The 26,174-nt window shown below is 40.6% G+C and overlaps 2 protein-coding genes across 2 annotated transcripts; one reads left to right on the top strand and one right to left on the bottom strand.

Annotated features, from left to right (window-relative positions):
* Positions 1 to 608: 608 nt before the first annotated feature.
* LOC135486940 (uncharacterized) lies at positions 609 to 17,659 on the top strand. Its single transcript, XM_064770184.1, has 22 exons — positions 609 to 2,964; positions 3,849 to 3,982; positions 4,307 to 4,470; positions 4,786 to 4,960; positions 5,271 to 5,430; positions 6,214 to 6,314; positions 6,434 to 6,560; positions 6,932 to 7,050; positions 7,241 to 7,388; positions 7,647 to 7,774; positions 8,117 to 8,284; positions 8,507 to 8,607; positions 9,047 to 9,243; positions 9,376 to 9,439; positions 9,676 to 9,781; positions 10,078 to 10,177; positions 10,726 to 10,823; positions 11,271 to 11,365; positions 11,646 to 11,810; positions 15,933 to 16,038; positions 16,466 to 16,565; positions 16,743 to 17,659. The coding sequence occupies exons 1-22, from the start codon at positions 609 to 611 to the stop codon at positions 16,883 to 16,885; spliced, it is 5,055 nt and encodes a 1,684-aa protein (XP_064626254.1). The 3' UTR covers positions 16,886 to 17,659.
* Positions 17,660 to 21,567: 3,908 nt separating this feature from the next.
* On the bottom strand, positions 21,568 to 26,141 carry LOC135497771 (tyrosine--tRNA ligase, mitochondrial-like). The gene is made up of 13 exons (XM_064787676.1): positions 26,068 to 26,141; positions 25,646 to 25,756; positions 25,371 to 25,521; positions 24,845 to 25,014; positions 24,545 to 24,646; positions 24,314 to 24,428; positions 23,885 to 23,963; positions 23,513 to 23,622; positions 23,132 to 23,230; positions 22,731 to 22,797; positions 22,388 to 22,582; positions 22,065 to 22,190; positions 21,568 to 21,831 (listed from the first exon to the last, which is right to left on the bottom strand). The coding sequence occupies exons 1-13, from the start codon at positions 26,115 to 26,117 to the stop codon at positions 21,794 to 21,796; spliced, it is 1,413 nt and encodes a 470-aa protein (XP_064643746.1). The 5' UTR covers positions 26,118 to 26,141; the 3' UTR covers positions 21,568 to 21,793.
* Positions 26,142 to 26,174: the final 33 nt, after the last annotated feature.

Genomic DNA, 26,174 nt, shown 5'->3' with positions numbered 1-26,174 from the left:
CTAGTGCTTTGCATTGTTGCTCTAGTGCTTTGCATTGTTGCGCATTGTTGTCTGAGCCTAAACCGACGACACCTCCAAAGTGTTTAACAGAAGGAAAATATTCTTTCCGACAAGAGAGCTAATATTTTTTTAGCAAGGAAATCGAGGGAAGGGCAAATTTGCTAATATCCCAAAGGGTGGTGTTTTGTTTAAAATATTTGTGGAGTTCTCACCTCGGGTTGTTTCTGATCTTTTTCCACATGGGCTTTTAACACATAATCTGTTAAGCTGTCCTTAAACCCACACTTTTCGTATTTATTTCTAGGATTTCCTTTCAGAGGATATTTTCGGGTCATATTTCTTACATTTTGGAAACATACTGCAGATCAGTTGGATTTGTGCCACTTTTGAATGTGATCCAAGTCCCCAGGCCATAAGGGGGTTGAACTGTTCTTTTATTGCCGTTCTGGTCTTTTTGTAAGGGATTAACCAGGATCTTTGCCAATGACCTCATCTTGAATGGCATTATCTCGCAAAGGAATGTGTCTGTGGAAATATTTCTGTGTTTTGTTTACCTTGGGAAGTCACTAAAGTGTCGTCTGCCTCCGTTATTTGTCCACAGGATTCAGATGGCCAGAGTTGCTACCCCCAATAGGAACTCTTTGACTTATTTGAATTGTTCCACCTGGAATCCTTACAAGCAAACTTGTTTACCTCCTGGAGTGGAACCAGAAAAGCTCAGCCCAGAAGGAGGTTCTTTGGCACTTTATCCGGCCACAGGGGATCCTGAATACCCCTTAGAATTAGATCAGTGCTCCAAGGGGTCTGAGTGTACAGATGCTTCCAGGTGTACATTGTGTTGTCCAGAGTGCAACCTGTTCCTTCAGCATTCAGGTGGAGTACTTGGCCAACAGAAGACGTCTGCTTTCCAATGTTATGAAAGTTCTCATGGACAGAATCGAGCAGAATTCGTGGGAAATTTTCAACGGTTCTTTGAGAAAAACTGTTCCCAAGATGGTGTTTTAGATTCTCGTGGAGAAAACACTGATCATGGAGGTATAATATGTCCAAACCCTGATGGAGATAAAAGCCAGTGCCCTGAAGCAGAGGAGTCAACATCTGTTGACATTGACAGTGAACTGGAGTCGTCTGCTTTCCATGAACAAGGGCCTGAAAACGAAACTGTGGATTATTCAGACAAATTTTTCAAGGATAAATTTGAGAAGTTGAGAATTGATAAAGATTCCTGGACACAGAGATGTCAAGCTGAAGATACAAGCGACAATTTAGAGACAGCAATTAGTGGAAGTGTGAACAGCAGAACTGGTGTGAAACAACTCATCATGTCCAATGAAAATCACAAATCGTCCCAAGCTCGGACACAAGCCATGGGGATGGATTACATCAGTGTAAAAACTCTACCTCGCTCGGATGCTTATGGAAAGGAGAATTCCCCAAACCTTAGCCCTATTCGTAGCAGCAAATCAAATAATTACTGGGATTTGTTGGGGGTTAATCAGCGGGGAGAGCTTGGGCTAAGCCGTCGTGGTAGGCCTAGCCAAACACAACAATCTTACCCAACTTACTGTGATTATAGGCATACGAGTGGCTTTGGGGCCAATGGCTATGAAGGATCAACTTCTGCAGTAGGGCCTTTAGACTCGGGGGACAGACGCAGTCTTGACTCGAGCCTACATTGGTTAAAACTTGAAGGAATGCAGGAATATGAGTATGAAGACACTCAAAGGACACACAGCTATCGCGAACAGCCTGTTGGTACATCAAGTTTGAGTCCTCGTGCAAACACTTATTCATATTTCCCACAGGGTAACAATATGGCAGACCCGTCACATCCTGGGATTCTTACAACTCCCACCAAAAATTTCGGATCGGATACTGGGGATACTTATGGCGAATTCATCTATGTTAACGGAATACAGTTAAGGAGACCTTCGAATGGAATAAGAGCACCAAGTTCTGGGCCCCATTCAAAACATTACCATTATCCAAGGGTATCTGAAATGTCAGGAAACGGTGACTACGTGTACATGGGAGGGTCTGAAGGAAATTCCGATTTAAGTACTCCGATTAAAAAACAAGAAAATGGGAATTATTGTTCAAATAGGATTTCCGGCGACTGTCAGGATTTGTACAGTGATTATATGCAGCTAGATCCAAAACAAGCGGAAAAGTCGAAATCCTCTTCTTGGAATAAAAAACTTGTCCGCCCAATTCAGTATTTGAAGGATTCGTTTGCAAATAGGACGAAATTTGCCAAATTGAATTACTCCTCGTATGACGATATGTTGGATGGGGATGAGGATTACCGCTATCTTCCGTCTCGGGCACCGTCAAATAGTCGCATTGCTGAACTGAAAGCGAGGCTCCTGCATTCGAATCAGAAAGAAAAAACGCAGAATTACACAGAGTTAAAAAGGGCAAACTACACTGGCGCGGTTGGCATCAGGAGGAAATTTAACAAGAGCAGGGGATTGCATCGCCGGACTAAAAGTGAAGGCGATGGGTTGTTTCTGCTTCAGGATTATGACGACGGATCAGTTTACTCGAGTCACCGGAGGCGGTCGATAGAGGTCACACAGAAAGGTAGCGGAAACTACGAGGATATCCTGAACATTTACACGGGAGCAGATTTCAAATATCCAAGGGTTAAAGATTATGAGGATTTTGCAGTCTGTCAGAAATATGCTCTTGCAGCTCAACAATCTAACACAAATTCACCAGAATTAGGCAAGAGACAGTGGGATTTTACGAGAAATGGGCCTGTTTCGCCGGTCAGCAGTCGAGGCTCAAGGAGTACCTGCCAGTCTTCACTTGAAGGGCCCCATGTGCGTTCCTCTAGTCTGGTGAACACAAGCTATCAAAGTGCCGGCAGCCATGCTCATTCTCAGAGTTTTAACACGAGTCATGATCTAGAAAGTAGCAGCTTTAGCGGTGTCAGTTTTCGCATTGGAGATGTCACTCAAGGTATGCCTTCATCATAAAACAGGTTTTCTTTTCAAGGCTAGCTTCATTCTCTTAACTGTTATTTCTTTTTCAGGCTAAAAATTTCAATTTCTCTTTCACTTGCAAAACATACATGTATATCTCTGAGGAAATTTCCTGATTTCAAGGGTGGGGGGTCTGTTCTTTGTTTTCCAGAGGACACCCTCCCTTGCTTTAAATAAAATGCATTCACTTCATTTTGAAGGAGCTCTAATTGCTTTATTGCTTTAGGTTTTCAAGTTCTAGCCAAAATGGTGATTCCTCCTATATGGTCAACCCTTGCTTAAATAATACCAATAATGTCGCTTCTGTCCAACTGATCCACTCAAGAATGTTGTCCATTTTAATCCCGCAATCAAGAGACATCAGTGAAAGCAAGTTTATTGATGGGATTTACTCACCAGGAGAATTCAAGGGGTGGAGAGAAGATTTGACACTTACTTGGTTTCCTCTTGAGGCTTATGCTTTATTGGGAGAATACCTTTAACCCCTTGTGGCCAGTGTTAGTCAGATTTGATTGGGCGTTATCACATTTTAGGCTCCATTAGAGATAATGAGGTGATTTGGCGGTGTTCTCGATTGAGGTGCTCTCAGTCACTTGACTTTGCTAATTGCAAAAATATTGTCTCGGACTGACACCCTTTGGGACTGACAAGTACTGTCCTTAATAGAGAGCAGTCCTGATTACAGAGGTCAAATTGAATGGAAAGGACCAATTTGGAACCAAAACTAGAGCCTTTGACGCACCACTTAGGTGCCACTGACGTGATTAAAGGGATGTCAGTTGTGATTTGGACTGTATCTAAGGGATGTTTCATGATGTTATCAGTTTTTGATTGAAAGTATGCACCCCGTTGTCCTTTCAGATAAAATCCCATGCCAGACAGCTGCGCAAGCCAAGCTGGCAAAGGTGGCAGACTTGTCTCAACTGGTTGGTCCACTCACAGAAGAAGCTATCATTCAAATACTGAAAGCACGATTCCAGGCTGAAAAGTACTTTGTAAGCATCATTAAACGATAATTTGTGCACTTTTGGACATAATATTCTCAGCGGAAAAGGCACTATGTAAAAGCTAATTGGATTTATTCATTCATAAGATGTTCACTCCCCTGACGGCAAGGTTCAAGGCACTTTTTTCACTAAAGCCATAATTCAAATACCAACTGTTGGCCTAGAGTCAGAAATAGACCTAGTTCCATAAGGAATTTAATGACACTAATACTCTCAAATACAATTCAGAACAAAAACTGATTTTAGATGACCTAGACTACCTGTATTTTTGTCATAGATACACCATACAAATCCTTTCATTTCACGTTTCAGACCAGTATCGGTCCATCGCTCCTCCTACTGAATCCAACGAATCAAAAGCCATTCCCCAAGGTGCTCTACGGTTTACCCACATCCATCCCAGACATTCAGAATGAGATACAACACATCGTGACACGATATATTGAAAGTGGTCACTCACAGGCCATCATTCTGGGGTAAGTGGTTAAGCATCTGCTCAGTTGACTTCCTAGGGCAGATCAAGGAGCCCTACCTTGTGTTGCACACAGGCAAAACCTCTTGAATATCAAGAGCTACCACCCTAACTTAAGAAATAAGAAATGCCTCTGGGTATCGGTAGTCTGGCAACTAGACTACATGTAGAAGACAGAATCAGCTCAAAAGAACCTGAAGAGGGAGTCTAATGGCCTTAATGGCTTCAAACTGGATGTGCATGAAACATGCCAGAATGTCGTACTCTGCCCCCCACTGCCCATGCCCCTGCTCATCATGGTGTTATCTCTATTTTCCAGTGGATACAGCGGCAGTGGGAAAACCTACACGTCACATCTCCTTCTCCGACAGCTATATGAGGTGATCGGTGGAGGCTCAGTCACGGACAGTTTCAAACACATCTCGGCCGCACTGACCGTCATACAATCACTTGGCACAGCTTCCACTGTCAGCAACAAGCATTCAAGTCGAGTGGTAAGTAGACCCATAGGCTTCATCTTGATTCTCCAGTCTCCTCCTACATTCATTTAGACATGAAGTATTACCTCTCTATTAAGGACACCCTTAAGACTGATAGCAACACTGTCCTTGGTAGAGAGGTGTTGGGTTTACATAGGTCAAATTGAATAGCGTCAAAATGACGTGAATACTCAGACTAAATTACTATCATGTCTGTCACGACAAGTATTTCTGGTACCTTATTGAAATTCACGCAGAAAGATGGAGCGCTGCCACAATCTTAAGCTCCACCCTTTTACCTTCATCTGCATTTTAATCTATTCAGGGTTACTTCCTCGAGAACCAGATCTCAGATCTTTCAGTCACCAAGACAAAGATCAACTGCTATTTCCTTGACCAGGCCAGGGTGACCGATACTCCACTTGGTGAGAGAAACTTCCATATCTTCTACCAGATGTTGAGCGGTCTAACCAAAGAAGAAAAAGGTAAAATCGGGGGCACCTGCACTGCTTTCTCATCTCTATGTCCTTGAATTGACCCCAGAAATGCAAACATTTGACTCAGAAGGGAAATAACTAGGATACAATGTCCCAATTAGTGAAGAAAAGAACACACTAATTTGTTAGTTTTCAATTTCAACTCCTCAATTGATGATTTGAAATGGAAATAATGATTTTGTTAAAAAAAATTTACTTTACATATACTTGTATTTGAAGTCTATTGGAGTAATTCTCACAATTGTTGAATATTTATTTTTAATTAGGGATTGACCATTATTTCTTAATTGTGTCCATTCTTTATTCTAATAATATTACAGCTGGGGAATTTGCTTTTGTCAACAATCAACAAACTTTAATAAGAATGTGGAATTAGCATTGGCACAGACAGTAGGAATGGTGAAATTGAAGTGACATCACAGACAATTGCCATCAGTGATAAATATTATTATTATTTTCACAGGTAGCAATGATTTAAATCACTTTCATAATGTTTTCTTTTTCTACAAATGATCTCCTACGTCAGATAATCGCCGATAAACACTGAATTTCAGTCTAAACTAGTTCTTGATTTGGCCACCAGGGGGCCAAAACCAAAAACATAAAATTAAGTGTGACATCTCATTGATGAGTGACTTATTTTCCATTCTGTTCCCATCTTGCAGTCAAACTCCACCTTGATGCTCCATGAGCCAAGCAACTTCACCTTCTTAATTCAGCGAATCATGGCAAATGAAATTCACATCATTGTTGTTCCCATTTTTCTCACAGTCAAACTCCATCTTGATGGCTATGAACTGAGCGACTTCGCCTTCCTACCGCCCCATATCCTTGACCATGGCGATCTCAAGACAAGCTTCACAACTTGGAAGGTAGGCATACTTAGCCACATTGACGTGGTTCAGATATTTGGTAACACTCTCCTTTTATCAAAGTCAATTCAACTCTCTATCAAATGTTATATTCCTCTGCTTTCCTTGTTTTTATGCAGACGTCCCTGGCTGAACTGGGCATTCCCTTCTACGATGTGATGAGAGTTCTTTCAGCAGCATTGTTACTTGGCAATGTGTCATTCCACCTGGGCGATTCTGCCAAGTCTGACCCAATTCCCAACACAGGTATGTCTCTTTATATTTCTTAACATATACCCAGTTCCTGCTCTGATCTGGCTGACAAGACATCAGAAAAACCAAAAATTACCCGAAAAGTCCATTTAAACGGAATCAAAGACGTTGACAGTGCACCAGAGACGATGTTTATAAGATGACACAGCTAGTCCTCATTCCGCTTGATAACATTGCAGAGCTTTTTTTGAGAAAGATTTTCAAAATATGGCATGACTGCAGAGTGCAGTCTGGCCATGCAAGAAAAATAAACGAACCTAACGAGATTGTTTTGCGTCTTTTTCATTGTTGTTCTTTGTTTTCCTCATGTTGGTGATTTCTTTCATTTCATTCCTATTACAAAAATTCTCTCCTTTGAATTTCAGAAGCAGCATCCGTTGCAGCACTCCTTGGTATCACTGGCATGAAGCTGTACAATGCTCTCACAGTCAGAACATCCATAGTTGGAGGACAGAAAGTGAAGGCCAAGTTAGACCCAGAAAATGTAAGTATTAAGTTCAAAACTCATCACCAGAATACCGGTTTTGTCGTAAATAATGCTAAAAATACTGGTATTGTAAAACTTGCAATAGTGTCGATTATATGAGATCTTCTGTTAGATTCAGCACATCTGCCACTTTGAAGCAATGCCGGTAAGAAATTTAACTTTAATTTTGAACTTTTTCCTCTTTCAGATTCAAAAGAGCCGCAACTCTCTAGCAAAAGCATTGTTTACACGGACGCTTGCTGCTATCGTCAAGAGAGCCAACACCATGAAGCGGCCAAGCTCAGGATCAACCATCAGCACGGATAGCTCAGATTCTATGCAGCTATCTGGACAAGGTGAGATTGGACTTGATACTCATCTATTAAGGACTTAACCTTTTTCATATATGATATTCAAGCATTATATCAGCCTGTTAAGGACTAAATAAATGTATTTATGTCGGAGTATTTGACTGAAGAAAGGGTTTAAATCCATCAAGGATGAAATTCAATATGTAAAAAGGTACAGAGGAATTTGCGGCCGTAACATTCAAAGAGTCCCATCCACGTGTTTATTGCTTCCTTGATATTGAAGAAAGTTCGTTAATTTTCCAGATCTCTTGATGAGTACCCCCAGCAAGTATCCGGGCACTCCAAAGTCCCAATCAAATCACTCCGGCTCTGGCCACGGAGGCAATGGATTCATCGGGATTGTCGACATGTTTGGATTCGAGATCACGCAGGTAAGTTCAGTTATTCAGGCCCTTTAATACGTTTCTTTTCTGACAAGGAACCTACCACCTCCAATTCTTTTATGGAAAAGATGCAGCCGGTCTAGTTGCAAAATATAGGTACGGCAGACATGACTTGGACGTGAGGGAATGGTTGATTCTTAGGGAGAAGGGTGAAACTCCCCTAATTTTTGACAACTCCCAACATGGGGATCCAAGCCTGACTGGTTACACTATGATTTAGGCAGCAAATTGATGTCCAAATGTTAATACAGGCCTTTGATGTTGATGAAGGGAAACCAAAGTCCTCTCACACGTTACATTTTTGTCTCATGTCTTTTTTTGCGGTTGCAGGTGAATCGGTTTGAACAACTCTGCATCAACATGTGTTCTGAAGTGCTGGAACATATCTATACAACACATCTCTTCCGCAACCCCCTCGACTGTCAGAAAGACGAAGGTATCAAGTCTGGGATCGACTTCATCGATAATACAGCTGTAGTAGAGATATTATCGGCTAAGGTAGGCAGTAACAATTTTTGAACTCCAGCGCCACATTCAGATATATTTTTATGGAGCGCATTTGAAGAGTAACTCTATTGGAACAAGCACAACACAAGTTTTATCTATCAAATGCCCTACTAATTTTCTGTCTTAAGAATACAAAGAAGTGAATGTCTACACAGCTGACCACATAAGATGAATGCAAAGAGTTCTCCAATCAAATGAATGTTTATTTTTCAGAGGACAGGCTTGCTCTCTATTCTCAACATTGAGACATATCAGCAGAGCTGTCCGGCCGAGTTCCTCAATCAACTCAACTCTGTTCATGGTGCTAAGACAAAGTAAGTAGAGCCTTTCCATGTCTTGCTGAGTTTTTGCTATCGTATCCTCGGACAACCCAAAAATGAACAGGGATAGGGGCCATATCAGTACATACACACTTTTTTTGATTTTTGGACCCCCTCTTCCCCTGCACGCAAAGGTAAATTGTGAAAATGTAGGGGGCAATGTACAGTGTGTACGCAAATGAGCCCCTGAGTCCTTGACTCCCCTCTCCAATTTGTTGTGCTTAGAGTATGACCCCACTGACATTCCATCAGTCATGACAGGTTCTATTGGACTCCCTTCTCAACTCAGTCAGTCTCAAGTACATGTATCAGAATCCCATTTCAGGATGATCACTAGATGACGATACGACTCTTACACTGTCCTGAACTGAATAAATTGGAAAAAGACTGTAACAAGGATTTGTGTTGACCTTTGATTATTTTTCAATTTCAGCTTGTTTCGAACGGACAACGAGAATCTCACTTTTACAATCACCCACTATGGCGGCAATCAGACGTACAACACGCACAGTTTTCTGGATACGAATCGTGATAGTCTTCCTGACGACATTGTCTGTATCTTTGCAAAACAGAACTGCAACTTTGGTTTCGTCAGCCATCTTTTCTGTGGAGATCTGAGGAATTATTCAGGTATGTGGCAGACAGACTCTTCACGTTTGTTTCCTGATACGAATCAGATATCGTTCCTTAACCCTGTCATTACTGATGTTAAATCTACATGTATAAGGTAAATATTCTTAATAATTTTTCCTTTTTTTCTAGAATTGAGTCCAAAAGGCATGCAGCATCGGGTTGCTCCGGTGCCTGCCCCGGAACCTGGATCAACGTAAGTATACATTTTACTCATCCCATTTTTTGTAAAATACAAGACATGCTTTTGTCTCATTCTCGCTAAGGATGATCAAGTGTTGTGCAACACCACTTTATTTTGGCAAATGTGATCTGGTCACATTCCTGAGTTCAACTGAAAAAAACACTTGACCTGAAAATGAGGTGCTTTGTTAGCCAAAATAAAAAGTAACCGAATATGTAGCCTACATGTTTGTTTTTATTTTTTCTCAGGGGTCACGAAGGCAAGAACACGTTAGCTCATGACTTCAGCATGAAGATGGACGGATTACTCAAAACACTTGGCCACGCTAAGCCTCACTTTATCAGGTGCATCAAGGTAGGCAAACGAGATTATTAGTGAAGGGAGGGGGGCATGGCCTGATCTGGTCCATTTGTAGTATCCTCGTGAAGGAGCCTGGAAGCCTATTGGGCAACACTGCTGGCTACCATGCAATAGGGCCTGGGTTCATTCCTGGGAAGAACGCAGTATTGCACTTCTGCATGAAGCATGGACCGACGTAGCTTTCATGGGAAGTTGCTCGACTCTGTCAAGACCTGTGCCCTTACGGAGGTGTATCAGCTTTTGCCCGGAGTTACCTGTGTATGACATTACTGATTGCATTATAATTTCAGTCTTCATTTGACGGGGACGCTAGCATTTTAAATCGAGACGATGTCGTCGTTCAGCTGAGAGCACTGCAAGTGTTAGAGACAGTACATCTAATGGCTGCTGGTGGGTGCACTTATAATGGTTATATCTTTACAAATTTTTTTTCTGAATTATAATTCTTGGTATTCTCCTGGTAAGGGTGTTTGGAAAAATCAGTGAAATAAAACAACCATTTAAGATTTTTCTGTAATTATGGGCTATATTTTCAAAGAAAGTCTGATTGCATGTATGATACAAAACTACACAGATAAAAGGCCAGGGAATTTCTGCAACAAGCAAAATTCATGAAAATAAAACTCCACGAAATACAGAATATTATTTAAATTAGGCAACTTTACAAAATTGTCAGATGCTGAATTAATCAAAGTTGTAATTTTACAAAATCCCTAAAACTATAAAGACAACAAATAATTCCCGTTTACAGTACAGACCAAATCACAAATGACATCCTGTATATTGTGTCTTTGGCATCTAGGTCACCCGTAATATATGCGAAATATAGAGAAATCAGCACATCACTGGTGCGTCATTAGCGCACAACTCGGCTTTGTGGCTTTTCCTCATTCGCATTCTTTTGTGGAACATTTAAAAAAACAATTCTCATTTTCCAGGTTACCCCCATAGGATGCGATATCGGGCGTTCAACTCCAAATACAGATTCTTGACCAACGGGCGGCGAAAAATGGATGACCCTGTTCACGAAGCCAAGGTAAGAATATTTTGCACCATCTTACATTGCAAAATAGGAAGTTCTCCGCCCTTCCTACCTACCCTGCCCAGAATACAGAAAACAACCATTTTCCTTCCTACCTACCAGTCAGGCAAGAATACCTGTTTTGCGAGTTGTCACCAATTTGGGGAGTTTTAGGATTGGTATGCGCAAATCTGCCCATGTGATGGTTGATTTCATCAATGGACCCGCAATTTGTTCTATCAAATTGATTTTACTGCAATTGACAGTCATTAATATTTATCAAATCAGGGAATTCCGAAGAGCATTGTTACCTGAATTGGCAACTACTCTCAAAACACGGATCGTTGCCTGACTGCCTGACTCCTACCTACCCTGTCACAAAACAAAAGTAAGGTTGTAGCATACCATCGGCCCAGAAGGACGCACAATATTTTAAGAATTCTACATTTTCTCTTCTTACAGATGATACTGGATTTCTTCCTGAAAGCCATGGACAAAAGTAAACACCCATACGGTAGCTGCTGTTGGTCTCTTGGAAGGAAGTACATATTTCTCAGGTGGGCAAATGACAATCTATCCTTCTAATCATACTATCAAGCTTACCAATCTTTACAACAGAAAGTTTAAAATATACATTATTACAAAGGTTAAAACTTTCAAAATGATTTTGAAATAAGTTGATGTCCGTTATGAGATAAGGAAGGTTGAGATCAGTGATTTATCTCTGATCCTTATACGTATACAGATCACAATGTACACAAAATTAGTCCTTTTTCTACAGAGTTTTATCTATAGCAATAACATCAATTTGTATTTATATTTATTCTGTTTTTTCAGTGAGGGTGCTAGACGTCAGCTGGAACTGCTTAGGGCAGAATGGAAGGATGTTGCGGCAACTAGGATCCAGGCTTTCTGGAAATGTTGGCAATGTGCAAAAAAATGGAAGATACTTCGAGAAAAACAAAAAGTGTCACAACCGAGGAGTATTTCTGGAAAACTTGAGTAAGTTTCTGTATTATTTAGATATTTTTCACGCCAGCTACTAGTACATATAGATAGTCTGAAAATGGTCCCAATTTTGGGTTCCAAGCTCATTCGATACAAAAATCACTGGATGATAAAATATCAAAATCAGGACGGATGCAGATTTGGATTGTTGAAATCCGTATAATTTGTACCCGGTAAACGGCGTAAGTTTCATGGTGGTTTTTTCATGGGTTCATTCTTGACTCGTATTTTACTCAGAAAACGTGAGGTTCTGAATGGTCTTGTTTCTGCCAGAGTTTGAGTGAATTTCACCGTCCACCTCCGTCGTTTTAATGATTAATTGTGCCGACTTCTGACAAGAGGGTGCGAGGCGAAGGTGCTGCAGAAACCAGCGCAGGCGACACTCGATCAAATTTGCAAAATGTAAGTGGTAGAGAATGATGACTTGGTCTTGGTACTGACTCAACTCGCTATAGACTGCACTCATCACCGCGATAAGATAGTTTATAATCAGGATGCTTAAGATGAAGATGTAAAGCATATGGACCATTTGGAAGAGATTGATGCCAGTCGAGCTACACTGTTGCTCCTGCACAGGGATCATGTTGAGTAAGACTAAAAAGCTGTTGTAAAAGTCATCGGCTGCGTTGCAGTTGGAAAAAGTGTTGTTCGGCCGGCATAGATACCTTCCGATGGTCGTAAACAGGGTCATAAACGTTAGGAGAGCGGTGAAAAAGAGCATAATGAAATTCAAGAGGGCGACAATCATTTGCTGGAATCCTATGATGAAGAACCCCATGACTGGGATAGCCTGGGCGAAAAATAGAAGAGCAAATAGCATGAAAAATCTGATAATTGTTGACAAACATACGATGGTGACGTAGTTATCGGCTGTGGTAAACGCTTGGGAGAATGACAGTGCAACGCACAAACTTGCAAACATCAGTTGACATACCCTAAAAACAGAAAAATCCACCACGCTGCGTGACTTGGTCAAAACTCCTTTATACCTGTTACAATAGTTTGGTTTCTTTTGAGTCAGGAGTACGAGTTCCAGTACGTCTGTTACCAATGTTGGAATCGCCATTAGCATGGCCGTCACTGTCAATAGGGTTTTCCACAAAACTGAATCGTCTGCTATGACTTCGTCATGTAAGTAGTTCATGCTAATGTTTTCCTTAGAACATGATGCAGTTTTGCTCAGCTGAATATATCTCTTCTCGTAGGTGAAAAATACAGCGGGCCAGATGCACCGCCACAGCGCCCACAACACAATGAAAAGTTGACTCCATGACACTTTTTTGGCAATCCAAGCCTTTACGACAGGAATGTTAAGTAGTCCCGACGCGTTCATCTTTTCCATTTCAGTATAACGGATACTATCTAAAAAATACAACGGATTCATTTCACATTTCTCACCTCGTCTTCCGTAAATTGACAGGTCGAATTCGTACTCCATTATTTTACCATTTTGTGACTTGACATTTAGGAATACACCTTCCGTGTATAGAATTGCTTTGAAAAGGCCGAATGTACGTAGTTTCACAGCTAACTCCAGGGGGCCAAGTTCATCATTGCTTACCTCCTCCAAGAGAAGTCTTTTGCGCTCGTCAGCTTCAGGATAATGATCCAGAATCACATCGTACATTTTCAACATGATTTCCTCCATATCTGAATTTGAGTGACTAGCTGCAATCATGACGTTTACAATTCCAACCCCCTCCGTCTTCGATATGAAGACATCCACGCCTTCCGCGAGAAGATATCTAAAGACATCTACAGATCCATAAGCCGCAGCAAGAGCTATAGGCCTCCTGACCTGTAATTGCCTCTGGACGTACGAATCCTTGCTTTTCTTGTCAATGTTAGAAAACTTCCCCGTTCCCTCAACATCAAAATTAAATTTCCCATTAAGTAAAATATTCCTTTCGTCTCGGTTAACTTTGGAAAGTGTTTCAATAACTGCTTCTAAATTATCCTTGGTGATTGAAGAAAAGTAGTTTTGTAGTAAATCGGACTTGAGTGCTGTTACCGAACGACCCACATTGCCCATCTCGAAAGAGAAAGGGTATATTTTGTTTGAATCCATCTCTATTGGTTCCAAGCCACTCGATCACCAACCCAAATGAGTACGATTATACTATCGCACCTCTGTAACAGTCATATCAGACTTGCCGCGTAAGCAAACTTGATTCCATGGTTCAAAGTGTGTTGATCTCTCTTGGGCTTCAGAAAGCAATATCTGATTTGAAAAAGTCTTTCCTGGTCATATGAACCAAAGGAAATGATTTGATTCCTTCAGATTGTCAATATGTTTCGTCAATCCCAGTTTTCTATTCCGAGCAATGTTTCCTCCCAGGAAAAGTTACTGAGCCAAGCCTGCTCTCTCCCTACCACACCGAAAAGCATGATATCCATATTACCAATATCCCGCTCCTAACTCCGCCGAGACAGACTTCAGCAGACTAGGATTATTTTGTCTGTACCAGTTGATGCCATTCAAATTGATGTCGTCTGCTGCAAGCGTTTTCAACCAGCAGTTTATCAGCAATCCTACTTGATGTATCTTCAGTTTTCACCTCTGCTGCAGTGAGAGGTTCTGCAGTTGTATTACTCCTGTAGTAGTCAATATGAATTCAGAAATCCTACCAGAACTATATCAAATGCAACTAGAATGTTTGAGTAACACGCTTACTTCTAGCAGAGTGCCTATGAAATGCAACTTTGAATGTTTGTTGAGTAACATGTTTGCTATGTTCATGACAGCTAATGTTGTTCAGTTGATACATGACCCTTACTTCATGGTCTCTCAAACTGTGTATCGACATTCACAGTGACTGATAGTGTAATAAGTCTCTCCTCTTGCATTGTCCGCAATGCTCAACTGTTTACAGAGCAGTTTAATCCTGTCAACATGAATATCAGAATCCCATTAGCAGTGTTGACCAATGAATTTCCGAATCCCTTTAGTATTGACCAATGACTGTGGAAGGTAATATAAATGAAAAATCTATTTTGTTTAGCAAATTGGTATCAAAGTAGGACCATTGTGATCGTCTATTAAACAAACGAACAAATTGCAACATTAGCAAATCATTTCCCACGGGTGGAAATATCTATGAATGGTAATGTTGTAATTTGTTCATTTGTTTTCATGGTCACCATGGTATCACTGATTTATTTCAATACAGTAATTTTAATTAAAAAATTTTTTTGGTGGTGTTCGTTGCAAAAAACACAAAATAACATGTATGGCAAAATCTGACAAAAGTGACATATCCCAGTATGTTCAGACATGAGGTGATGCTCCGCCTTCAAAAAAAATTTGAAATTTGTAAAAAATTTCAAATATAACTTTCTACACAACTTTGTACTCAACTGTAGACAGATATACAAATACCGGTACTATAAAGAACAAGTTACAGCAAAGTCATATGCATAATAACTGCACTACGTCATTGTGTATAAATGCATTTCTATTTTCCTGGACCACCAGGAATTACGAATGGTGTTCCCCTTTAATCATTGCTGGGAGGCATGCATGCATGAATATCCCGGTTTACAGTTATCTAATTCTCTATGCCTCAAAGAGTTATTTGCTAATTAACTCATTAAGTCATTAGTTTTCATGGCAAGGGAACTGGTAGATGGCGTGCAGGGGATCATTTCTATGGCAGTTTCGATGAATCTATTAACTATTCTATGCTTTTAGAAACAGGTTATTGGAAAAAAATTTAATTAAAAAAAATATTCGCTAGTTGGGTTAAAATAGTTGAAAGGCTGCAGACCAATTAACAATGTTAGTTTTACCAAAAACAAACAAAACAATTATCAGTTCTAGGTCTAGAAAAATGCAAAAATCAACATTCATGTTATAACTTTTGTCATTTATCTCCATACATCATGAGAATGATGTTTGTTATGACAACATCATTAATTATAGCCATTTAATACCAAACTGACCATAATATTAAAAACCACCTAATATCATCAACCAGGGCTACATGTACTATTGCTTAGTACGAAGTGCATAGTTAACTGCATACCCACCAGGGGCTTCTCTGCCTTTCTTTCATAATGAAAGGAATTTGGACTTTCTCAACTAAAATTGATTTTTTTAAATTCTTATCTTTACAGTACATGTATGTCCCCGGAGCTGAATCTGATGCCAAAGAAAGAACAGCTCAATCACACAGACTACATGCTTCTGAAGAAAACGTGTCAGTTTTATGGAGTTGAATTGGTAAGAATTACTATGCTTTCTCACCCTGGGTGAGGTCTGCTAATGCTGAGTGGCATCAAAGGGGGAAATTTGGCATGACATATAGTGTGATACAATACAGGTGGCGGCACATGGTGACAAGGATGGGCATTATACTCATGGCCAGGTAAATCTCATACCCAAGTTGTCCCTTTTAGAGGACAAGCTCTCTTTGTTGAAGGATTCTCCAATGGCCCGCGATCGTCAGCCTCTGCAGGCAAGCTATCCACCCTCACTTCGCGTGGTGGGGATGTTCCTTCTATTTGTAGTGGTTTGAAAGACGAGAGTCTGGGGACATCTAGGAGATGGAAAACTCAAACCCAGGCAGATTCCCGCTCGATTAGCTTTGACTGGACATCTAGGAGATGGAAAACTCCAGTGATACATCGTTTGTTTTGCCTTTTTCCAGGACACTCCACCTCCTCTCCCAGCCAATCGAGGCTATACGGTACAGGGTGGCGTAAAGATGACGTTCCCACAGACGAGGATCATGAAACAAGACTATGGAGGTACTTAAAACATTTCACTGAAAAGATGTGTCTGAGGTGCCAGTTCCGTGGTAAAGATAGACTGTACTTGATATTAATAATGATAATGTTATTTATAGAGCGCGTCTCTTAGAATACAAGTATCTCTGAGTACGCCATTCAAGTCATTTGCTAATTCATATCCTTTATCTCTTGCAGAGGATGGCAACCTTGGATGTATCCTCCACAAAGGTCAAGATGTCAAGGTCACAGGGGTCAAACGTGGTTTCGTAATCGTTGAGCACCAGGGACATACAATGTACATACCTCATCAGCTGACCGATACAAAAGTGGGAGAATAATTATTACGCAATAAATTGTACTTTGATGAATTTGTGCTATGATTTGCAATTAATTGAGATAATATTCCTCTCTATAGCTGCTAAATCTCACAATCTCTGAAAACTTTGTAAATAATCATTTTCACCAATCATCATTTCTTGTGTATAGTTCATCATCATTTGGGAGAATCACTGTAAATATCCATTATGACCAGTTTTTGTCAAAACAAAAACTCTATTATTGAATTGTAAGAATCATTTAAAAATTGTATGAATACAGGTTTCTGTTTATCTGGAAAAAGAATGGAATCTCTCTTAGGGAACACTTCAGTAAACTGGACACCCTCTCTATTGTGGACATTTTCATTCAATTTGACCTCAGGACACCTTGCTATAAAGGACAGCAAATCCGAGTCCCAAGTGTGTCCCCTATAGAAAGGTTCTGCTGATTAACCCCTTCCTGTTGTATTGACATGCACATGGCTCGCATGTGTGAAATATTTGATAGTCTGACACTTGCCTAGTGTGATAAGATAATGTCGTTAAAAATATTGTGACCCTGACTTAAGTGAACAGTACATAATTCTCTCAAAAACACCAAATAGGGATTCTTCTGACAAACTATAAACCGTTTTTCAAGATAAAAACAAAATAAAAACATTCTGCATGACATGTATATTGATATTGCCTACATTTGTATTATCACGCATATCATATCTGGATAAGATTTACCGGTACTTCTTCACAGCAATTACCTTGACTTGTGCAATTCCACAGTGACTTGAGACATGAAAAATAAACACATGATAATTAAAATAACCTGTGTTGTTTCTCTTCTATTGCGAACTTCATCAGAATGGCGTGAAGGAACTGTGCACGACATGATTGTGATAATGGCTGCTTTCATCAGGGAAGTATGACCTGATTGTGACAATGTCTTTACTAGTACCCCCGGTACATCTTTGCCAAGACCCAAAGGACCTGGATGTGACAATGAATTGTCTTCATGAATATCCATCTGGGTAGGGTGTACTATTAGGACATCTTGCCCTGAACACAGTTGATGGCCAATGGAGACCAGGAGGAAGAGAACAAAGGAATCGGAGCTGATCATGGTAAGTGCAAAGGAAAAGAATGGACTCAACCAGAGAGCACATGGCATGCTCTCCTCTGTTGTAATGGTATGTGTGAAATGTATGTGTCTTAGTAGCAAAACCTGATTGTGACAGTGTCTGTAATAGTCCATCCTTAGGGCCTGAAAGGGGCTGGAAATGACCTGATTGTGACATTGTCTGTCTTAGTGCACACACCTTCATCCCCCCTCGCAATAACCTTAGGCAAGCAAAAACCAAGCTAAGCATTTCCTATGATTGTGACAATATCAATCTAAAGGCACCTTCATTGAGATGACCACACTGGTCCGACATACACGGTCGGACAGAGAGAAAGGCTATCTTGTACGGGCGCTTCAGTGTTATGATGTACCCAGCATTGTTTGTGACTCTCATATTCAAAGGCAAATGCCTGAACAAGGTCCTCAATGAGTGTGTGTCGATCATGTTCATTGTGATATATTTTCAGCGGGCGTCCGAAGGAGCTTGGCGTAACATGATTGAGCCTGAACAAGGTCCATGTGAAGTATCCAGCTGGCAATGATGTATAGGACCAGTGGAATCACATGTGATTGTGACACTGTCTCAGTGTGCCTTCATCAGGATAGCATGACCTGGATGTGACATTGTCTTTCTCAGGGGACCTTCACCATCAGCATATCACATGGTTGTGACTATACCCATATAAAGGCATCTTCATTGGTCTGCCAAGCTTTGGGCATGACTACACTGGTTCACTGTACACTGTCAGACAGAGCCAAACACTATTTTGTGTGAGTGCGTTGGTGTTACAATGTACCAAGCATTGTTTGTGGGACTCATACCAATATCCTGCACATGCCTGAACAAGGTTCTGGTCAATTCCATTTCAAGTATTCAGTTTGCTACTATGTATAGGTCCAGTGGAATCACATATGATTGTGACAGTACAGGTATCTATCCCAGTGTATCTTCATCAGGACAGTGTGATCTGGTTGTGTGAATGTCTGTCTTAGTGCATATTCTTTCAGCCCCCAAAGAAGCTTAGCATGTCATATAATTGTGAAAACATCCATCTGAAGGTACAGTAGAACCTCTCCATTAAGGACACCCTGGGACTGACAAGTGCTGTCCTCCATAGAGAGGTGTCATGGAAACTGTCACTTTGTACTTTCATTATACTTCCAAGAGGTCGGGCATTACCACATTGGTCCAAGATACAGTCAGACAGAGCCAAAAGATATTTTGTACGGATATTTCAGTGTCACAATGTACCTGGCATTGTTTGTGTCCCTCATGTATATACGATTGTGACACTATCTGTACGAGAATATCTTCATCAGGACAACATGACGTGGTTGTGACAATGTCTGTCTCCGGGCACCTTCATTCAGCCCCCCAAAAAGCTTAGCATGTCGTATGGTTGTGACAGTTTCCATCTGAGTGTATCGTCATCAGGACAGCATAACATGATTGTGACAATGAATGTTTCAGTGCACCATCATTCGGCCCTTATAATGTCTTATGATTGTGACAACTTTCATCTAAAGTTACTTTGACTGGGCTCCAAAGAGGTTTGTTATGACCACACTGGTCCAACATAAACTGTCAGACAGAGCCAGAAGCTATTTTGTATGGCTGTTTCAGTGTTACCTGCCATTGTTTGTGTCCCTCATGTGCATTGGCAAATCCCTGAACAGGGTCTTCAATGAGTCCATTTCAAATATATCTGTCTTAGTTTATTTTGATCAGGTGTCCGAAGAATTGGAGCTGGTATGACCTGACAGTGGCAGTGTCTCCCTTGGTTTATCTTCAACAGGTCTTCAAAGAAGCTAGGTGTAACGGGATTGTGACAGTGTCTGCCTTGCTGTGTCAAAAGTACCATTATTAGGATTGTGACAATGTCTGCTTCTGCATATGTCTGTCTTAGCATACCTTCATTAAGACATGTGATACACTAATGTAGATATGGGCAGAGTCTTTTGAGGTTTGCACAGTGTACAGGACTAGACTATGGATAAGACATGTGATTGTGACAATGTCTGCCTAAAACACATCTTCATCGGGACATCTTATTGGCTAATATGGAGATGACTGGCCTCATCTCCGGTAGGCTCACACTGGACAGGACCAGACAATGGGGCAAGTCATGTGATTGTGACAATGTCTGCCTAAACACATCTTTATCAGGACGTCTTATTGGCTAATATGGAGATGACTGGCCTCATCTCAGGTAGGCACACAGTGTACAGGACCAGACAAAGGGGTAAGTCATGTGATTGTGACAATGTCTGCCTAAACACATCTTTATCAGGACGTCTTATTGGCTAATATGGAGATGACTGGCCTCATCTCCGGTAGGCTCACACTGGACAGGACCAGACAATGGGGCAAGTCATGTGATTGTGACAATGTCTGCCTAAACACATCTTTATCAGGACGTCTTATTGGCTAATATGGAGATGACTGGCCTCATCTCAGGTAGGCACACAGTGTAAAGGACCAGACAAAGGGGCAAGTCATGTGATTGTGACAATGTCTGCCTAAACACATCTTTATCAGGACATCTTATTGGCTAATATGGAGATGACTGGCCTCATCTCCGGTAGGCTCACACTGGACAGGACCAGACAAAGGGGCAAGTCATGTGATTGTGACAATGTCTGCCTAAACACATCTTCATCAGGACGTCTTATTGGTTAATATGGAGATGACTGGCCTCATCTCAGGTAGGCTCACAGTGGACAGGACTATACAAAGGGGCAAGTCATGTGATTGTGACAATGTCTGCCTAAACACATCTTCATCAGGACGTCTTATTGGTTAATATGGAGATGACTGGCCTCATCTCAGGTAGGCTCACAGTGGACAGGACTATACAAAGGGGCAAGTCATGTGATTGTGACAATGTCTGCCTAAACACATCTTCATCAGGATGTCTTATTGGTTAATATGGAGATGACTGGCCTCATCTCAGGTAGGCTCACAGTGGACAGGACTATACAAAGGGGCAAGTCATGTGATTGTGACAATGTCTGCATAAACATATCTTCATCAGGACATCTTATTGGCTAACGTGGAGATGACTGGTCTTGTCTCAGGTAAGCACACATTGGACAGGACTAGACAATGGGGCAAGTCATGTGATTGTGACAATGTCTGCCTAAATACATCTTCATCAGGACATCTTATTGGTTGATGTGGAGGTGACTTGTCTCAGGCAAGCAGTGGACAGGGCTTGACAATGGGGCTTTTGTTACATTGCAGCTTAAAAAGCGATTTTGATGCAACGTTTTAGCATTTTCTGCTGGTTTGCGAGAGGACCTTCGGGAATAGGGATATTTCCTGGTATCTTACCATGCGAAACAAAGGTATGCCCTTGCAGACAGATGGTGGTGTTTCCCCAGGGTAAAGTCATTAGGATGTAAAAGGGCCCAAGGTGAATTGCATGAATGATACATGGCAGGTTCATACAGGCCTTTAGTGATTGGTCAGCTTCTGTCGTGGTAGCAATGTATACAATGTTCTATTTAAATTGCGAGAGTAACCAATGGAGTGAAGAAGGAGATTTTTAGAAACGATTTTTATTCAGATACAATCACTATACAAATATTCACAAGTTTCCATATAAATGCCTACAGTATGTATGATTTGATCATCACAATAGCATTGACATTGCACAATGATGTCCATAGGACACAATTCAGTCGGAGTACAACTATGATTGTACATGTACATTTTCCATGAGTTTCACGATATGGAAAACGTTTGTCTGCCTCACACAGGGTGTTTCTCATGGAAGGAGATTCAGGACAGTAGTGTGGACAGCGTTGCAACATCACCGAATCCATTGAATGAGGAAGACTCGTTTTTTCCCTGGAAAAAAGTTGTATATTTTAAATATAGTCCACATTCTGAAAATTCAGGATCTAAACTCAATGCAGTAGGGGACACCGATCTTGGGGGGACACCATCTCTATAAGAGGGAGAGGTTTCGGCAGACATAACCAAAACTGTCCACATATCAATCAGGACAAAATCACAACTTGTCCTTCTGACGTGATGAACAGAATTGTCGAGTGATTACTTTAAAGTAAAGCAACACTTACCTGCTCTTATAACAGTGAATCCTGCATGTAGAATGTGTTCCCCGGGTATGAATGCTGCGTCTGGATTGGTGATCCTCCTGAAGTTGACGTACAGACCACCACCGTTGATTACCTGGATGGCATCGACTGAAATGAGAAGAAAATACAATAAATCGACAATATCACAGTGTTTTTGTTGAGCACATCCGTGGGGAGTTTTTGAATCGAAATCAGGGCTTTATCACCCTTTTCCTGGGTGCCCATGTTGAGTTTTAAAAAAAGGCTCAATTTAGGGGCAGAAAATCACAACTTTTCCTAAATTTGCATGAAAAACAATAACTTACCCTCTCTAGCTCTTCCAAGGATCTTCGCCTTCATGACAACATCGATGAGCGTCATCCCGGGCTGCAACAGCAGCTCCATCTTTGTAGCACCTTTGAAAACATCTTCGATTTCTGCCTCAGTCAACTCGGCCAGTGATTCTGGAGAGCTGTTGTACAACACGTGGGTGCATCGTTTTGCACTTTGGAGGCCTTCATCTGAAGGGAGAAATTGACTGCTTTTAGGGACTGAATGAATGACTCGAATAAATTTACAAGGAAGAAACCAGAGTTATTTCACCATACCAGGCTAGGAGTGCCATATGCAGTGCATATACATGTGAGTGAAGACAACTCATTTGCTCACCTGAATGAACTAAAATAGTAACTTGTTCGGCTAATTTCTTCTGGGCGATCCTGCTTTCAGGGGATTTCTGGAATGACAAAAATATCCATAAATACAGAGTTCTAAGAAGTACGGCTTCATATTCACTGCAAAAATTCAACACAGGGTTCCTCTCATTACAAACTTGATGGAACTTTTCCACGAAGATTAGCCGAGCATTGCCATAAGTGATGGTCTCTTCAAAGCCACACATTTTTTAGTACAGAATAAATCACCAAAATTACCACACCGAGAACTGTAAATAAGTATCAAGGTGCACTTTTCAACATTTCTGCAAGTTTCAAGCTAACAAGTAATGTGTTCTCCCCTCTTCATTTGAATTTGTTGAGCTCCAAAAAACAACTGCGTTCTTAAACCATTACCTTATGTCTGTCAAGGACATCTTTGATTTCATTCTCGGGAAGAAAGGTAAACGACTTTAAGCGAGCAGCAACATCAGAGTCTGGAGTGTTGATGAAATACTAGAGAAGAAAGTATACATGTATGTTTAAAAAAATTGTATGAGGTCAATCCATTTTACCTGAGACAGCCGACATCTCATCTCGACACACAAGATTTTAAGATCGCTAAGTCTCCTGACTGCCGTATTCACATCAGGTGCGGCTTGTTAGACTAGAGTAAGATAACAACACCAGTTCTATGCCTATGGCTTCAATCAAATGTTTGTTAACTTAGTTTTGGCAAACAAATCAGAACCCAAAACTGTACAAAACTATACAAACAAATCTCAAATATTAACTCACCTGATAAAAGTCAAAGATGGATGTTTTTGACCTGTCAAGCCAGATAGCGTTTCCTGCAGTTTTACCAAACTTTTCACCTGAGGACGTTACGATCAGCGGTACTGTTAAACCTGAAAATATATGCAGGTGAAATGAAATGAAAACATTGAATGTATGTAGACCTAGCAATGTAGACATACTCCAAAGAACAGGATGCACACCAATCGCTAAAAGGGTTGTGATGCCGATAGATGATGATGATGATGATGATGATGATGATGATATTGTAAGGTAAAGTTGTACAACTTTAGCCCCAACTGCTTAGAAAAGAGCAGGCACTCAAATGCTATAATTGTACCACCCTTATCTTAATTTTGAAATGAAAAAACCTACCAAATACAGACTCATTTTTAACCCTTTTGATCAACTCGTAGCCGGCAGTGATATTTCCTAGTTGATCATTTCCACCAATCTGAAAGAACACAGAAAAAGATACTGAGGACTGGTGAGCCATTATAAATTTACCAGTAAACACAGAAATATCTGTATGCCTTTTATTTTCGATTTTAAAAATAACTGTAAAAGAACTGCTGTACAAAAGATTGCATTGAACCGATTCCATCCAAGTTACTTCCTCAAATGAAAGAACAATAGGTAATACCCCATTAGAAACAATGGCCATTGACCAAAATTCATTATCCACCAAACTAACATTTGTGACAATTTATTTTTTTCAGAAATTTTTGCAAATGAAAAAAAATAAAGCGGCAGATATCGTATTTTGTAAACTTTAATCATCTTAAGTAAAAAATAGTAACTTACTTGAATCTTACACTTATAGTTGTTATACAAATGTAACCAATCATTCGCTTGGAATACTTGGTAAGTGAACTCTGTTAAACTCATCCCCTCTGCAGTATCTAGGCGTGATTTTACACTGAAAAATATATTTCATTTTGAAATGCACTAGAGAAAGCAAATATAAATCTGAAATTCACTTTAATTTTTCTGATTTAGCGGAACATAATTGAGAGAGAAAATGGTATTCCATACCTGTCTTTTCGCAGCATATCCCCCATTCGGAAGTTTCTCCCAACGTTTGATAAGAACTCAATGACATTTGTACTGGAATACCATTCAGCATTGTTCAAAACTCTTAAAATAGATAAGAAATCTGGTCAAGGAGAAATACATGTCTGCATTATATCTTAAAGGTAAATCCGCAAACTAAGGTCCCCAGACGCAACTGTAAAGCAAGCAAGTCTCAATGCAAATGCATTCCATTTGCACCTCATCACCACCAGTCAAGTGTCCGTCCCATGGACACAAGGCAAGTAACATCACAGTACTTACACAGGTGCAGGTAAATCTTTTCTCCACATAATGTCTGAATGGTGTTTGAATATTCGTTGCAAGGTTGACTGAATTCCAGAAGAGTTTTCAGCTAACTCGTCAATATTCATTGCTCGTCGATCTTTTGTCTTCCCGCTGGGGTCGCCAATCATTGCAGTAGCACCACCAACCTGAAATAATGAGAACACTGATGTCTTGTCGGCTCTGGATCATCAACTACAGTGGACCTTCCCTTGGTGGACATCTCTCTATTAAGGAAACCTCTCTGTTAAGGACACCTGTCAATTAAGGACACCTCCCTATGAAAGACACCTCTCTATGGAGGACAACTCTCTATGGAGGACAACTCTCTATGGAGGACAACTCTCTTTTGAGGACACTGGTTAGGACCTAATTTGGTTGTTAATTTCTTTCATGATCTTCATCCTGAAAAAATTACAGCGAAAACTTGGGTTGTGTCGTGACCAGAGTTCAATGGCAGTTAAGTGGAAAGTTTTAGCGATTAGGTCAAACACTTGATACTAACTAGGGCCAAAGGAGTATGTCCAGCTCTTTGGCAGTGAATAAGGCTCATGATGACCAGCAGATTACCAATATGCAAGCTATCACTTGTCGGATCAAATCCGGCATAGATGGTCTGTGGTGATTTGACTAGCAGGCTATGAAGATCAGGACTTCTGAAAGTAGAAGCATACATTCTGGCTCAAGCTTTACTATAATCGGCCACTAATTGCGGCAATTGGTATAACTAAAAGGAGTGAAGATAAGGAAATGATTGACCATGCCCTGAACATGACATACCTTTCTGCTGGGAAAATATTCTGGAATATTCCCCTCTCATGAAGAATGAGGATATTCCGGTTACAATACCGCCTACATGACATCTGCGATATCAGCCGTTTTAGGCATGACCTGAAAAAAACAATGAATTTTACTAATATAAGCATAGAATATATTTTAGTAAGGATCTGTTACAAGTTGCTTAGTCGTTGGTCAAAGAGTACACATGCATGACTCGTGCATGCACTCCATATGCACGTGTAACTGTGCGTGCATTTTCATCAACAAACCTGTCAAAAAGAAAAGTAGTTCTATTTACAAAGAAAACCAAATATTTTGCTTGTCAACACCTGGAGGTGAAGTAGACGTTACTGATGTAACTACTGGACGTGTTAAAAATATAAAATTGAGACGGTTTGCGAAGAAATTGACGTTAAAATTACCAATTTTTCTTAGAATTTGACCTCCACATGGCTATCATGGGCGCTGACATCTTGAATAACTCCAGACCATAAAATAAAACATTAAAACTGGGAATTAAGACACCACT

This window comes from Lineus longissimus, chromosome 1, assembly GCF_910592395.1.
Source record: "Lineus longissimus chromosome 1, tnLinLong1.2, whole genome shotgun sequence".
NCBI lineage: Eukaryota > Metazoa > Nemertea > Pilidiophora > Heteronemertea > Lineidae > Lineus > Lineus longissimus.
The sequence above is the reverse complement of the archived record's forward strand: the minus strand, read 5'-3'. Positions and strand labels throughout refer to the sequence as shown.